Source organism: Saprolegnia parasitica (genome assembly GCF_000151545.1).
Source record: "Saprolegnia parasitica CBS 223.65 unplaced genomic scaffold supercont2.3, whole genome shotgun sequence".
Lineage (NCBI taxonomy): Eukaryota > Oomycota > Saprolegniomycetes > Saprolegniales > Saprolegniaceae > Saprolegnia > Saprolegnia parasitica.
The window spans coordinates 440,162-452,853 of record NW_012156397.1 but is presented as its reverse complement, the minus strand read 5'-3'; the positions used below and the strand labels follow the sequence as shown (position 1 = coordinate 452,853).

General features: G+C 57.2%; 5 protein-coding genes across 5 annotated transcripts; 4 read left to right on the top strand and 1 right to left on the bottom strand.

The window, feature by feature from the left end:
- Positions 1-1,279: 1,279 nt before the first annotated feature.
- On the bottom strand, positions 1,280-3,680 carry SPRG_01398 (hypothetical protein; the record flags this gene model as incomplete). The annotated part of the gene is made up of 10 exons (XM_012339615.1): positions 2,873-3,680; positions 2,704-2,813; positions 2,517-2,658; positions 2,257-2,469; positions 2,122-2,202; positions 1,975-2,070; positions 1,825-1,926; positions 1,689-1,774; positions 1,422-1,639; positions 1,280-1,380 (listed from the first exon to the last, which is right to left on the bottom strand). Exons 1-10 carry the CDS (start codon positions 3,656-3,658, stop codon positions 1,280-1,282), a joined length of 1,935 nt encoding a protein of 644 aa, XP_012195005.1. The 5' UTR covers positions 3,659-3,680.
- Positions 3,681-4,085: 405 nt separating this feature from the next.
- Positions 4,086-4,856, top strand: SPRG_01397 (hypothetical protein). Its single transcript, XM_012339614.1, has 3 exons — positions 4,086-4,363; positions 4,405-4,515; positions 4,565-4,856. Exons 1-3 carry the CDS (start codon positions 4,091-4,093, stop codon positions 4,733-4,735), a joined length of 555 nt encoding a protein of 184 aa, XP_012195004.1. The 5' UTR covers positions 4,086-4,090; the 3' UTR covers positions 4,736-4,856.
- A 267-nt stretch (positions 4,857-5,123) lies between these two features.
- Positions 5,124-6,147, top strand: SPRG_01396 (hypothetical protein). Its single transcript, XM_012339613.1, has 5 exons — positions 5,124-5,248; positions 5,298-5,368; positions 5,415-5,509; positions 5,559-5,686; positions 5,736-6,147. Exons 1-5 carry the CDS (start codon positions 5,138-5,140, stop codon positions 6,021-6,023), a joined length of 693 nt encoding a protein of 230 aa, XP_012195003.1. The 5' UTR covers positions 5,124-5,137; the 3' UTR covers positions 6,024-6,147.
- A 1,357-nt stretch (positions 6,148-7,504) lies between these two features.
- On the top strand, positions 7,505-9,138 carry SPRG_01395 (hypothetical protein; the record flags this gene model as incomplete). The annotated part of the gene is made up of 4 exons (XM_012339612.1): positions 7,505-7,818; positions 7,869-8,068; positions 8,126-8,299; positions 9,023-9,138. 4 exons carry the CDS (start codon positions 7,505-7,507, stop codon positions 9,136-9,138), a joined length of 804 nt encoding a protein of 267 aa, XP_012195002.1.
- A 495-nt stretch (positions 9,139-9,633) lies between these two features.
- SPRG_01394 (hypothetical protein) lies at positions 9,634-12,042 on the top strand. The gene is made up of 5 exons (XM_012339611.1): positions 9,634-9,833; positions 9,891-10,160; positions 10,213-11,235; positions 11,297-11,692; positions 11,754-12,042. The coding sequence occupies exons 1-5, from the start codon at positions 9,657-9,659 to the stop codon at positions 11,946-11,948; spliced, it is 2,061 nt and encodes a 686-aa protein (XP_012195001.1). The 5' UTR covers positions 9,634-9,656; the 3' UTR covers positions 11,949-12,042.
- The last annotated feature ends 650 nt before the right edge of the window (positions 12,043-12,692 follow it).

The window sequence follows — 12,692 nt, the reverse complement described above, 5'->3', positions numbered from 1 at the left end:
TTGTTGCGACACCGTGCAAGGCGAATGTGAAGCGCGATGGAGACTGCGATTACCGCGATGGAACTGCATGGCATCAAAGCACCCGCCTGACAGAGGCAAGAGGATCGTTATAGCACCCACATGGTAGATCGATCGATGTGTATTGATACATATCTATGGAAAGGATGGCCGAAGGAGACGCTTCTACTGATACCCGTCGGGATCGCGCGCAACTTCCCGATGGCGTTTGTGGACGATGCGTTCGAGTGTCGCTGGCACCAAAGTGACCGCGTGCAACGTCTACTGCGCCGTGAGCACGAGGTGTGGATAGAATTGGTCGAGACCAGTTGGTTGCTCGCAGCCAAAGAAGCTTCCCGAGGCGAGAGCACGCGCTGGCTCTTGACGGCACTTGGCCGCGACAGCATTGCCGACGGCTGCGGACGGCGCGGCGCCTCCTACATGGTCGTCCACGCTACCCACTGTCGTCTTTCGTTGATTGTACGCCAAGAATTGGAGGGTGGGGTAGCCGTCGAGCTTTGGTGCGCTGCAATATCGCATGCGGCTTGTCGTTCGTATTCGTCTCGCTAAAAACACCGTGGACAGAGTTGTCATCAGTTAAACAACGCAATATATGGCACCTCGTCGCATTCAAGTCATGCGGCGCGTCCAGGGCTGTCGGGAATGTATCGTGGCCAAAGGTACCGAGCACGACACCGCCTTGCCACGACGAGAGCAGCACGAGGCCGTCACTTGCCGCCGAAACGACCTCATCACTCTCTTATCTCACGTTCACGGTCCGTGCGATAAATACCATGGTCTTTGCAAAGGCGACAAACACAACGGAGGCGCCATGCGCCACCCAGCGTCGCTCGCGGGTGTTTAGGAACCGCGGCAGATCCAATGGTCGGGAGCCAAGCGTGGTGAAATGCTTTGGCACATCGTAGATCGAGTGCACCTAGTCAAAATCGGACAGCGTGAGAGAGGCGCAAACGCCCACAACGACCTGTAGCACCCCATGGGTGTACCCGGCTAGCAGTAGCGAGCCCGAGACATCAATTGCCAGGGACGTTATGCCCTCGACAGCATGTCCCTCCAAGGATGGTAGAATCGAGTGTCGAATCGTTGCCGACTAGAACAACAATGTGTCACATGTGCAACTATCGCAAAGGGTAATATATCGTACCTTTGTCGACCAAAAGTCGATGCGCCCGTCGCTACCGCCCGTGACGAACCCGTTGATGAGGGGATGCGAGACCACCGACATCTAGGCTACTATGAGATATCTTACAATATAGCTGTATCACAATACGGCATGATCACACGACGCGGGCGACGACGGCATGTCGTCCGGGCATAAATCTTCTCGCGCGTACGAGAGGTGGAGTCGGTCTTGGGTGCGGCCTAGAAAACGATTTTACGTTTGCAACGACATACACGCGTACGTGTGTGCAGCGACCAAATGCAAATGGTGCCGTCGAGGCTCGCCGAGACAACGAGCCCGACCTTGGCTGGGAGCCAGCACATGGCTGTGATGACCTCGGCGTGTCCTCGCTGCTGGTTGTCCTCAGCGTCCGGCCACGCCGCATTCGGTGTCATCTCCAGCGCCTTGGTATCTTCAAAGAAGCGCACTTGGCTGTCGTCGCCTGCGACGAGGACATAGCTACACGATCGCTTTGCTCGTAACAAGAAGAGGGCACGACGATCGCTACCAGCTCGTGTTGAGTGACGTCGTGTGCATGATGGGCTGCACAAACAACAGTGCGACGACGCTGCACGCGTCATCGTCGCGCCATTGCTACGCATCATCATTATTGACATGTCGGAACTCGTCGCGCAAGGCTCTACCGAGAGAAGTTGTCCGTTGCTGCCGTTCCAGATGCGCACAGAGCCGTCGGCGGCGCCCGTAATCAGTCGTTTCCCTCGCATATCGTACGACATGGCGGTGATCTATATTGGACAATCAAGGTCCAATAGCATTCTCGGTTGAAATCGCACCCGTTCGTCGTCGTGGGCGCGCGGCATCCGCAGCACGAGCTTGCCCGTGGTGGCATCCCACGTATTCACGACCGAGTCGACATCGGCCGAGGCCACCTGCTCCCAAGCCAACGCTGTCACCTTGTGTCCCTGCAAGAGTCAGAATACTTGATGCAGGAGCGCAGAGTACGCGGCGCATGTGATCGCAACGTCATGGCTGCGGCGATGACGCACTGTCTGCTTGAGCACCTAGCACATCCAACGGATGACGCTTCGGCATTCCATCAAGTCGTCGCAGTGCACCATGTCGGCTGGCCACACGCGGAGTTGCGTTGTTGTGGACACGAGGTGCTGCAAGTCGCGGTCCCATAGAATGCACTCGACGTGGTCGTGAGGAAAGTACGGGTTCGCATCCATGATCGTCTGCGTGCACTCGTAGCTGTAGCAGTCCCAGACTTTGATCGTCTTGTCCTTGGCGAGCGAAAAAAGCTTGCCGGCTGGCGCGTTCGCAGTCATCTACACGCACAGCATGGCACCATGAATACAACGACGAAGGACCTCACTTCGTAGACGGGGGCCGCGTGCCCCACCAGCGTAGCGAGTAAATTGGTGGAGACAGGGTCCCAGAGGCAAATGTGGTTGCCTGCGCCCGAGCTTGCAACAAAGGTCAACGTCGGCACCGATAGGAGCGCGTAGACACCGCCCCTAGACACCGATGTCGCCCCAATATTTGTCCCCACCACACGATACCGATGCTGGGTGAACGAGTGGAGCAGAGTATGGTCGGGCACACGCACGCAGTGAATGGCGCCATCGACGGACGCGGTCCAGAGCACGTGCAGCGTTGGCTCGTACACCACCTAGGCCACGTGGAAAATGCATCAAACCAAAAGAATTCTCCCATAAAAAGGACGTGTACCTTGGTCACCCAGTCTGCATGGACGGCCAGGTGCTCGATCAACGAGGCGGTATAATCGGGCAAGATCGGGACGATGTGGAGGCGCCCAGCCATGTCGCCAAATACGAGCCGGCAGGTGTGGGCATGTTCATAGGTCGTGAGGCTCATGGCCGTGTCTCGGAGAGGCTGTAGCGACAGCACAATCGCTCCCGTTGTTAGCACAACCACTTGGATCGATCGATCGACGCGGCTCAAGGCCGCGTAGGCGCATTCGTTAAACGAAAAGATACACATGTCGGTCACGTAGCTGCCCCGCAGACTCTCGTGCGTGTAGAGGCTATCAAGGGTGGATGCATCCCAGACACACACAACGCCGGCGTGCGTGCATGTGACGTAGACGCTGTCAGTACGCGAGTGATTCGAGTGAGCGAGCCGGCGCGTCAAGCGGGTCTGCGCCAGGCGAAAGATCGGGCTATCGTGGGTGCTGGATGAGACAACTTCGAGGGACGGTCGGAGCTCGGCGCGGTTGGCGTCGCGCTCCAGATTGATGCTGCGCTGGTCCAGAATGAGAAAGAAGTGACACCACTCTCGCCAATCGACGTGCCCGTCCGAGTTGGCGTCAATGCGCTCGAAGAGCCGTCGGAGCTGGTCGTCTCGTAGTCGACCGGGCCCAAGCACCGACGTGAGCACGGTTGCAAAGGCTGTGAGGTCCAACGTTCCGTTCGGCGCGCCGGTGAACGCGGCCTCGAGCGTGACCAAGTGCTGCGGGCGCAGCAGAGCACTCACATCAAAGTCCGATAGCGACATCCAACAAGATCTGGTGACCGACCTGCTGAAACCGACGCTGGGATGCATTCGAATCCAGGAGGGGCATTGTATCGCATTCGAGCTGGCTGGTGGCCAAGGGCGTCGTCTTGTAAAGCCTTTCATTAAAACTTGGATACCAACTGAAGACGATCCAAGACTATATCTAAAGTAGCCGTCGGATGCTGTTGGAGCCCACGACCAACTGTCGGAGACCAAGGACTGCGTTTGTCTTTCAAGTGGTATGAGGTGCAGTGGGTGAATAGATATGGACGAGTTTCCTTGTACATCAATCAGTCAGAAATTAATGCTTAGAATAAGTCATTTCAACGAGTACTCGTACAAGGGAATATTCTGCAAACCAGTTGCGGTGCACAGCATTATCACTACCCTACGTTGACGAAACGAACGCCCAACAAAATTAGAAAGGCCGTGATGGACCAACGTGTGCTCTTTGAAGTATGGAAGATCCTGCAAGTCTTCCACGAGCCCACCCGCCTCGCACGCGAGAACGGTGTCCTCGCGGAGCCGGTCGTCCACGTGGCAACGCCCGTGTGTGTGCCCCCCCCGCCCCCCGTAGAACAAACGCCACGCAGCCTCAGTGTGCACCCGACGCCGTCCGACGTCGTCGAAAAGTCCAACGAGCTAGAGACCCTCGAACGCCTCTTGGCCTTCAAGGAAAAGAGTGAAAAGATGCCATTCGTGCTGGTAGCAAGAACCCACTGAAGACACAACGAACCGTGCATTAGGTGTGGAGCGTCATTTACCAACACTTGCTCCTGGGGCGCAGTCAGACACCAACGAATGCGTTCTACTCGCTCAAGAAGATCAACTCGCAAGAAAAACTCGAAGACGAACTCGTACATACGCGCCCACTGAGGTACTTGATGCAATACTTTATGTGTGTAGAACAAGAGCAACCTCCTCGACAGCGACGATATGGTGCATATTGAAGGGCTCATTGAGAAGCTCCACCTACGCGCAGCGCAGCCGCACAAGCCATCGCACCATACGCGCCATGGCACCCATCCCAGAATGGGAACCCAGAAATCGTCCCTCACATTAACACCCCCGTCTTAAGTCCACTTGCCTGACGTCGTAGCGCAGTCATCGTGCCAAGGAATGGAATATGAGCGCGATGTCAATAAGATTTTTTATAAAAGTCGAGTCCCAAATGAAAAAATGACTAATTGGCAAGGCCCGCCCATTCAGTTTGTAACGTGAACGTAAAATGTATGGCTCCTTTGTGGTTCGTTTGGCTCGATCTGACTTGCGGGTAGGCAGCTCAATAAAAAGATATTTCTCGGCATTTCCTCCAAGTCAGCGGTCATGGCGCTCATCTTCCTCACCCAGGCAGACAATCCCCGAATTCAATGCCCCGAATTGCTAATTTCCATTTTGGCAAAATCCGACAGACATGTCGCAGACCGTTTCGCTGTTATACGGATGACTTTGCATTTCCGGATATTCGCAAACTCGACGATGGCGGGCGCGGAACCAGCACACGTGCTTGACCACGTCTACCTCGGGAGCCGTAGCCATGCCAAGGACAGGGACACGCTGCTCAAGCTCGGCATCACACACATCCTCAACGTACATCATGCTTCTTCTCCGCATACGTGCTCTACGACGCCTGCGATAGGTCACACCGGCGCGCTCGGTGGACCCGGTCGCGGGCGTGCCAAACTTTTTTGAGAACGACACGCGCTTCACGTACGGCAGGATAAGATTCCTGGAGTCTTATTGCGTGCGTCAATAGCTACCGCCGATGCGCGCTATACGACAACAAGGGCGAGGACATCTTGACGTCGATCGAAGGCTGTCTGGCCTTTCTCGACCAAGCCCAATTTTACGGTACTAGTGCACGCCCAATTGCTTGACAGAGATACGGTATACGAAATAGGCAAGGTGCTCGTGCACTGCAAGCAGGGCGTGAGTCGGTCAGCGTCCATCGTCGTCGCCTACGTGATGCGAACCAAGGAGCTGTCGCGCGACGAAGCCCTCGCCTTTGTACAAGCCCGTCGCCCCGAGGTACGTGCACCTCTCTCGATTCGCGACCAATGCGCAACGTCAAGCGTAGGCCCAGCCAAACGGCAGCTTTCTCAAGCAGCTTCTTCAGTACGAAGTGCGCCTCAAGCAGAGAGCGGCGGCGAAGGCGACGCCCACCTCAAAGGAGCGTCCGGCCTCGCCACAAGCAGCGATTGGTCCAGCTCTCCCACCGCACTTGCGCAAGCCAGCTCCCAAAGCTGCAACATGCATGGGGCCACAGCTGCCTTCCAAACGCAAGATGAGCAACGACAACGAGATCCCGTCGCTGAAACGCACCAAGCAGGATACGACACCAGGTTCCCCGACTCGTACGCCGTGACAGCAAGGGCATAAATACCCTTGATAACCGCGGTGATGGGTGTCGCTCTCGACAGAGTCAAGTTTTCGGACGCATGCCATGCGCCAACGCGAGATAAGTCGGATAAAAGTTAGTTGTCGTCGGCTCTATTCCTTGCAAGTTCATCTTTATAACGATCTCTATTACGAGTGTTTTCGTTACTACAAAAACTGAACGAGCGGTGCTATCCGCACCGACACCCTTTCGTCATCAAAACGTCCGTTTCCCACGGCTCACGATTGATGTCGGTCGTGCGGGTGGGGCAATCGCCGTCACCGCGCTCGGTTGGCGTGCCCTCCACCACCGCGTCCCCGTAGCTCCTACATCCACGTCATCGGCCTCTTGTACGTGCTGGCTTTGATTGCGCTGAGCTCTCTCGCGCTCGATTTCATGTCGGCTACGATGGTGACCGACTTTTTGTGCCAGCCATCGATGCGTCGCTGAGCCTTTTGCTCCAGCGCGTCAACGACGACTACAAAATCAAAGCACACCGAGCTCCGTAGACGTCACGACCGCGCTCCTCTCGGACCCTGGTCGCGTCCCGGCAGCGTATGTCCGTCGCGTCGTTTTGGAGGACCTCACGTCTCTGGAGGCGGGCGTCACGGGACTGCGCAACTTGGCCGCCTCTCGCGTCGTGTTCCTCGTCACGCTGTACACGCCTCTGTCCCCTGGCCTACAGGTGCTACAAGAGACGATTGGATCGTTTGGCAACGTCGACATGGTCTACATCTCGCCGCCACCCTCGCTACTCGCCTTCTAGACAGCCTTTCTGGACGCACTCTCGCATCTAACGCTCCCAGATCTCGAAATCCAATTCGCGTTTGTGTACTTGCCACCCAAAGCCTACATCGACCCCGCGCCCGCATCGCTGCGCAGCAATACTTCGCTGCAGCTTGTCGGTGACAACGTCTTGTGCGGCGACGATGAGCGGCCGTTTTCGCCATCGCTCGGTCTGGCGAGCGGATTTGGCTTTGATTCCGCCTGCAATTGGTGGCTCATCGACTTTTTCACGCCTTCAACCACAGCGATAGCGTTTGCCCTGCTCGGTTTCAATGGCGGCGACAGCGCTCGCTCTCGGTCTGCAGACATTGCTTTCTTTTGCGCCAATGATGTCTATGCAGAAGCGACGTGCGCTGACATTTATGCCGCTTCCCTTGATTTTTAACCACGTACATGATAGGGTCTTTACTCGTGCCGCCGACATGGCCCACAGCATCTTACGCGATGTTGACGCTCTGGACATTGAGCTGATTCAATTCGCGCGTCCCACCGCATCGTGCGATGCAGCTCCTGCGCTCACGTCTGTTGGACCCGGATCTCGTAGTGTCCTGGCCCTTTTTTTGGCTGGGTTTATCTGCACGGGTGGGCCAGCGCGATGCGCGAGGTCGTGGCGTTTCGAGGCGACAATGGCTCGCTCACGTTGCTTTTGTCCACCACGCAGCCCGTCGTTGTGTTCATCCGAGATGCCGCTCCAGCTCAGCTACGTCTGTGCCTCGATCGTTCGATATGTCACCATGGTCGTGCCGATCGCCGCCATCATCGTCGTGGGCTATGTCGCGGTACTGCGCGGTGCTTTGGAGCCGTGGAACCTCTTTGAGATCAACCGCGTCGTCGGCCACACGTGGATCGGTCGGTTGTTGCTCGTCGTGCGCAGTGCGACCGCTTTCTGGCTGCTCAACGCATCGCGGCTGAAGCTCGCGCGCGTCGGGGTCGGCCATGTCTTGCAAGCACCCGCTCTAAGTGCTTTCAAAATCATTTTGGCCTCGTCCGAGCTCACGTCTACATTCTTAACGACCTCGGAAGCGTCCGCACTCAGCAGTACACGAGGACGTACGCGCATCTAAGTACGTCGAGCACGTGGCTGAGCGCGATGCTGCTTTCGCTTTTGCTGCCGCAGTCGTCTTCGGCGTCCATAAGCCGTGAGTGTGTCTATCTAAACATGGACGCCGCGCCCGACTGCACAAGCGCGATCGTGGCCGTGGGCAGTCTGCGACATTTGCTCTATGGCGTGGCCGCCGCACTGACGTGTGTCGTCGTCGGCGCATTCGTCGAGCGCTGGCGACAACCTTAGCGCCCACTCATAGCGATTGCATCCCTGCTCTTGGACTCGACGAGCTACTTTATGTTTGATTTTACAAACTGGACGCAGCCACGTGGCAAGTGCTGCGTCGACTGGGCGTCCGGGTTCCTCGCGGGCTTGGTGTCGCTGCATTTTGGCCACACCATGTATGTGTTCGATATCAAAAACTGGCGGCTCTGTACGAGACGCCGCGATACGGCCTCGGCCGCTTGGACCGCGCTATCGCGCTGCATCGAATCTCTTGAGGATCACCCTTGTACGCGTACTAGTATGTTGTACTCGAGCTCCAAAATGCTGTAGTACAAGTATGGGCTGCGCACTCGATCGAACCGTATTGTCGTTCAAACCGGGTGGCAGCCTGTTGTGTGCTCGGTGACCTAGATATGTCTTCAAGAATAGCGTCGTTTTGATCTTCTTTAAAGTTTCTGCTTCTATGCACAAGTGCGTAGAGCAGGACGATGTTTGCTGACGGAACGAAGAGCAAGCATGGCCTCCAGGTGTTGAAGAGGGCGAACTACACTCAGTCCGCGCTATCGAGTCTCTCGATGGCCGTCACATCGACAGGAGAACGTCGACCATGTCTTGGACACGCGGCGTTTGTGGCATACCATAGCACCCACGATGACACGGGTCTTGCCTCTTACTTGTTCCCAACCGGTCTTCGTTGAACGAACCGGTAGTCGTTTCTTCAAAGATTGCACCGACGTTTAATCGCGCGCCAAGTGCGGGATGCCATAGCTTGACCCTCTCGCTGCCAGGAGCCGATCACGATCTGCATGATAGTACGTACTACTGGTACACGGGACCGTGAGCCGTGACTGTGCTAGGGTAATGGACTGGATAGATCCCAGCTATATCACTCGGCCTCAACCGTGGAGTGCCCTCTTGCACCGGGCCATAGCCAACCAAGTGCGTTGGCGCCAAAGCAAGCCTGCAGCGATCGCGGATGCGCTGGTGTCGAGCGTCAACGTGGACTGCCTCTCTCATCCGATCGAAGCCGCACCCGTGTCGCCGTAACGTGTCCGCAAGGCGATGCCATCTTGAAGACGGCGGAATTCAATTTGATGCAAGCAAGTGCAGTGTGAGTTCGCATGGACCCACCCTGTCGCTCGGCGGCGCTGTACGGTACGAAGAGGCCGCCGTGTGCTGGCCGTTTGAGTGCGATGGCCGCGACGTTCCGGCATGCGATGGCAGTTGCCACGCAAACCAGTGTGTCAAGCGATTGTTTGCCAAGTCGCTGGCGTCACTCTAATACGAGGCTGCAAGAACGTGGCGCCACGGCAAGACGGAGCAACTGTGCCCATAAAAGTGGCATCTGCCACCATCTGGCGCGCAAAAAAGCACCGTGTGGCGCGTGATTTTAGCAGGTCGGCGACACCCCAGTCACGCGTGCACTGGACCTTTGCAAGGCAGCGTGGCGCAGGCCAATCGCCGACTTCCTGAATCAAACGCGTTTCTATGAACGAGCCCAAGAGCAAAGTGGGAAAGGCGGTACGAACGTCTCGGCCTATTTCTCAACTTTCCACACACCAGCAATGGCACAGAACCAAGCGACGGAGCGTCTGCCGCCGGAGCCCACGAGCCGGAGACTGCGGCTCACGGTCGACGATCTCTGTGCGCCTGAGCAGTGGACGCCGCTCGACGATCGCCACATGTGCGGCGTCTGCGAACGCGACTTTTCCGTCTACCTTCAAAAGCACCACTGCCGCAAGGTACTACACATACTACATGGTCGATAGAGCCGTGATCCGCCCTTCTTCACTCTCTAGTGCGGCGACGTGGTCTGCAATACATGTACCGAATACAAGCCCGCCGTGTACCCCGGGCGCGACCAGCCCGTCGACGTCATGCTTTGCAAGCCGTGCATTCTCAAACTCGATGGCTCGGCTGTGCCGTCCTGGAACGTGCCTGTGCCCAACATGCCGCAGCTCGAGTTCCCCTCGGACGTGACCAAGGCCAAGTACGACGACGACAGCGACGCGTGCCACGTGTGCAAGCGCGAGTTTACCATGTTTCGGTGGAAATACCACTGCCGATGGGTACACCACTTGGTCGATCTTCTAGCAGGATGGCTCATGTCGAAGTGGCTAGTGCGCCAAAGGCGTCTGCAACGAGTGCCGACCATCCAAGCCCGAGAAGAGCCTCGGCCTCCAAGAAGGCAAGGTCTGTCTCGATTGCATTCTCGCCGAAACCAAGACGACGGTTCTGTGGGACGACCGATGGTATCCCCACGGCGAACTCGTGCACACGGCCGTCGACCACGCACACGCGCCACCGGATGCGATTGGCGCGCCGCTCGACTATAGCTGGGGCTTTCCATGGCCCAAGCCGCCCGTGCTCGTGAACGAACGCGCGCGCCTCCAGAAGCTCAAGAGCCTCCACCTCCTCGACACGCCGCCCGAGGACGCGTTTGACGCCGTCTGCGACTTTGCGAGCAACGGGCTCGGGTGCGCCATGGCGGCGATCGGGCTTCTCGACGAGCACCGCGAGTGGTTCAAGGCCCAAGTCGGTCTTGCCGCGCGCGAGATTCCGCGCAACATCTCGTTCACAGCGCACGTCCTTCAGTCCAAAGAGCCCATGGTCGTGCTCGATACGCTCAAGGACAAGCGGTTTTACAAGAACCCGATGGTCACCAACGTCGCGGCAGTCCGCTTCTTTGCGGCTGCGCCGATCGTGACCGGCGACGGCATCCTTCTTGGTGCTGTCTTTGTGCTTGACACGCGCCCGCGCGACGCGTTTGACGTTGCCACGCTCGAGCGACTCGCTAGCGTCGCGATGACCAACATTGAAGACCGCCAAGCCTCGGTGCCAACGGATCTCGACGATGATTTTGACGGCGTTCTCGCGTCGCCGCTGAGCCCGATCCGAGCCTCCATGTCGATCAAACTGCGTCAGTATAGCGAGCACACGACGTCGTCGCACAGCCACGGCAGTCACAGCTCGGGCGTCCAAGACCAGCTCGCGCAGCTCACGGGGCAAGACGAGCCCGTGCTCGTCATTACGAGCGCAGAGCTCCTCCGCCGCGACGACTGGGCACCCGCGGCGGTGCGGTCCGCGTGCGAGCGCTGCCACCAGCCGTTTAGCATGCTGCGCCACCGCCACCACTGCCACACGGTACTACGCCTTGAGAATGGATGGACGATATATGATGGCTCATGCGATCGTGTCTCTCTAGTGTGGTGAAGTGTTTTGCTCAACTTGCCTCGTGGAAAACATGGCCGAGCGACCGGGCGGTATCGGCGTCCAAAAAGTCCACGTGTGCTCGACGTGCTTGAGTATTGCGACGGTGTTTGGCAACTTTAAGCACTCGCGCGCGATGCGCAAGGCAGTGCTGGACACGCTTGGGAAGCCCGGGATCGAATGGCGTCCCAACAACATGAAGCGACCAGCGTCCAAGACGGGCGAGTTTGCCAACAAACTCGAGCTCATCAAGCGCCTCGAGGAGCGCGACGCGATGCCACTGCGCAATTTGCTCAACCCGGACCAGTACGTGTCGTTCGCTGGCGTAGCCAAGTGCAACGTGTGCGCGCGCAAGCACTCGGTGTTTATCCCCAAGCACCACTGCTCTGTGGTACGACGTCTCTTTCATTTTGTTTATTCAATGGGTGGGCTCATCGTAAATGATGTACTAGTGTGGCGACGTGGTCTGTGGCGCGTGCACGGTCAAGAAATTCCTGCAGTTGCCCAATCGCCAAGAATGGCCACAAGTGACCGTTTGCGTGAGCTGCGAGCTTAGCCGCCTCACGACCGCCGACGCCGATCTCGCGGCCTCGGACATCTACTCGTTCCAGAGCAACGGATCCCGCCGCGTGGGTGCGCTTGTCTAAGTGGCCGCCCCATCGGTGCTGCACACCGATATTTTGTTCACTCGTCGACCGTTCAGACTAAGTATCAATCAATTTGTATTTAATATGCTTTCCAGCACTTGGATTGGTTTGAGCATGCGTGCTGTCTCTGGGACGGACTCTGGTCTAGACAGAAGACTGTCTAAGCTCTGTAACGGCTGCCGCGAGACTGTGAACCTGGAAGCGTGTGAACGACAAAGGAGGGACGCGACCTCAGAAACGCAAGGGCCCTGCATCAAATTGCGCAGTAATGACACCTTTGGCAAAAATACCAGATTCGTGCGATTTTTAAATGTATTTACAAACAAGATAGACGCTCTGGTGGTACAAGAGTACGAGGGAGGGAGTCTGTTATCCTAGCCCCTAGCGTACCGGTAGCCCCTATTGCTCGTCACATGGACCATAGTAGATCATCGTTGCGAGCATATTTTGTGCAATCGTCCACCAAGAGCGACGTGCTCGCATGAAAAGTCACAGCACCAAACACGTTCGGATTAGAAGAGAGCTCGGGGCACGCTGCAGAGGGTGACGGGGCGTCCTTACGTAGGACTTGGATGCTATCCATCGAAGTACCGACACTCGCACATGGTATGTAGATTCGCTTCAACAACCTTTTGCCACGCGACACAACGTGGTGTTGGACCAAGCTCATGACACGCAGGTGGACCGGCGCTCCAAGTACAGTACGGTATCATCAGTCAGTGGTGTGTGCACCCGCCCATCTCA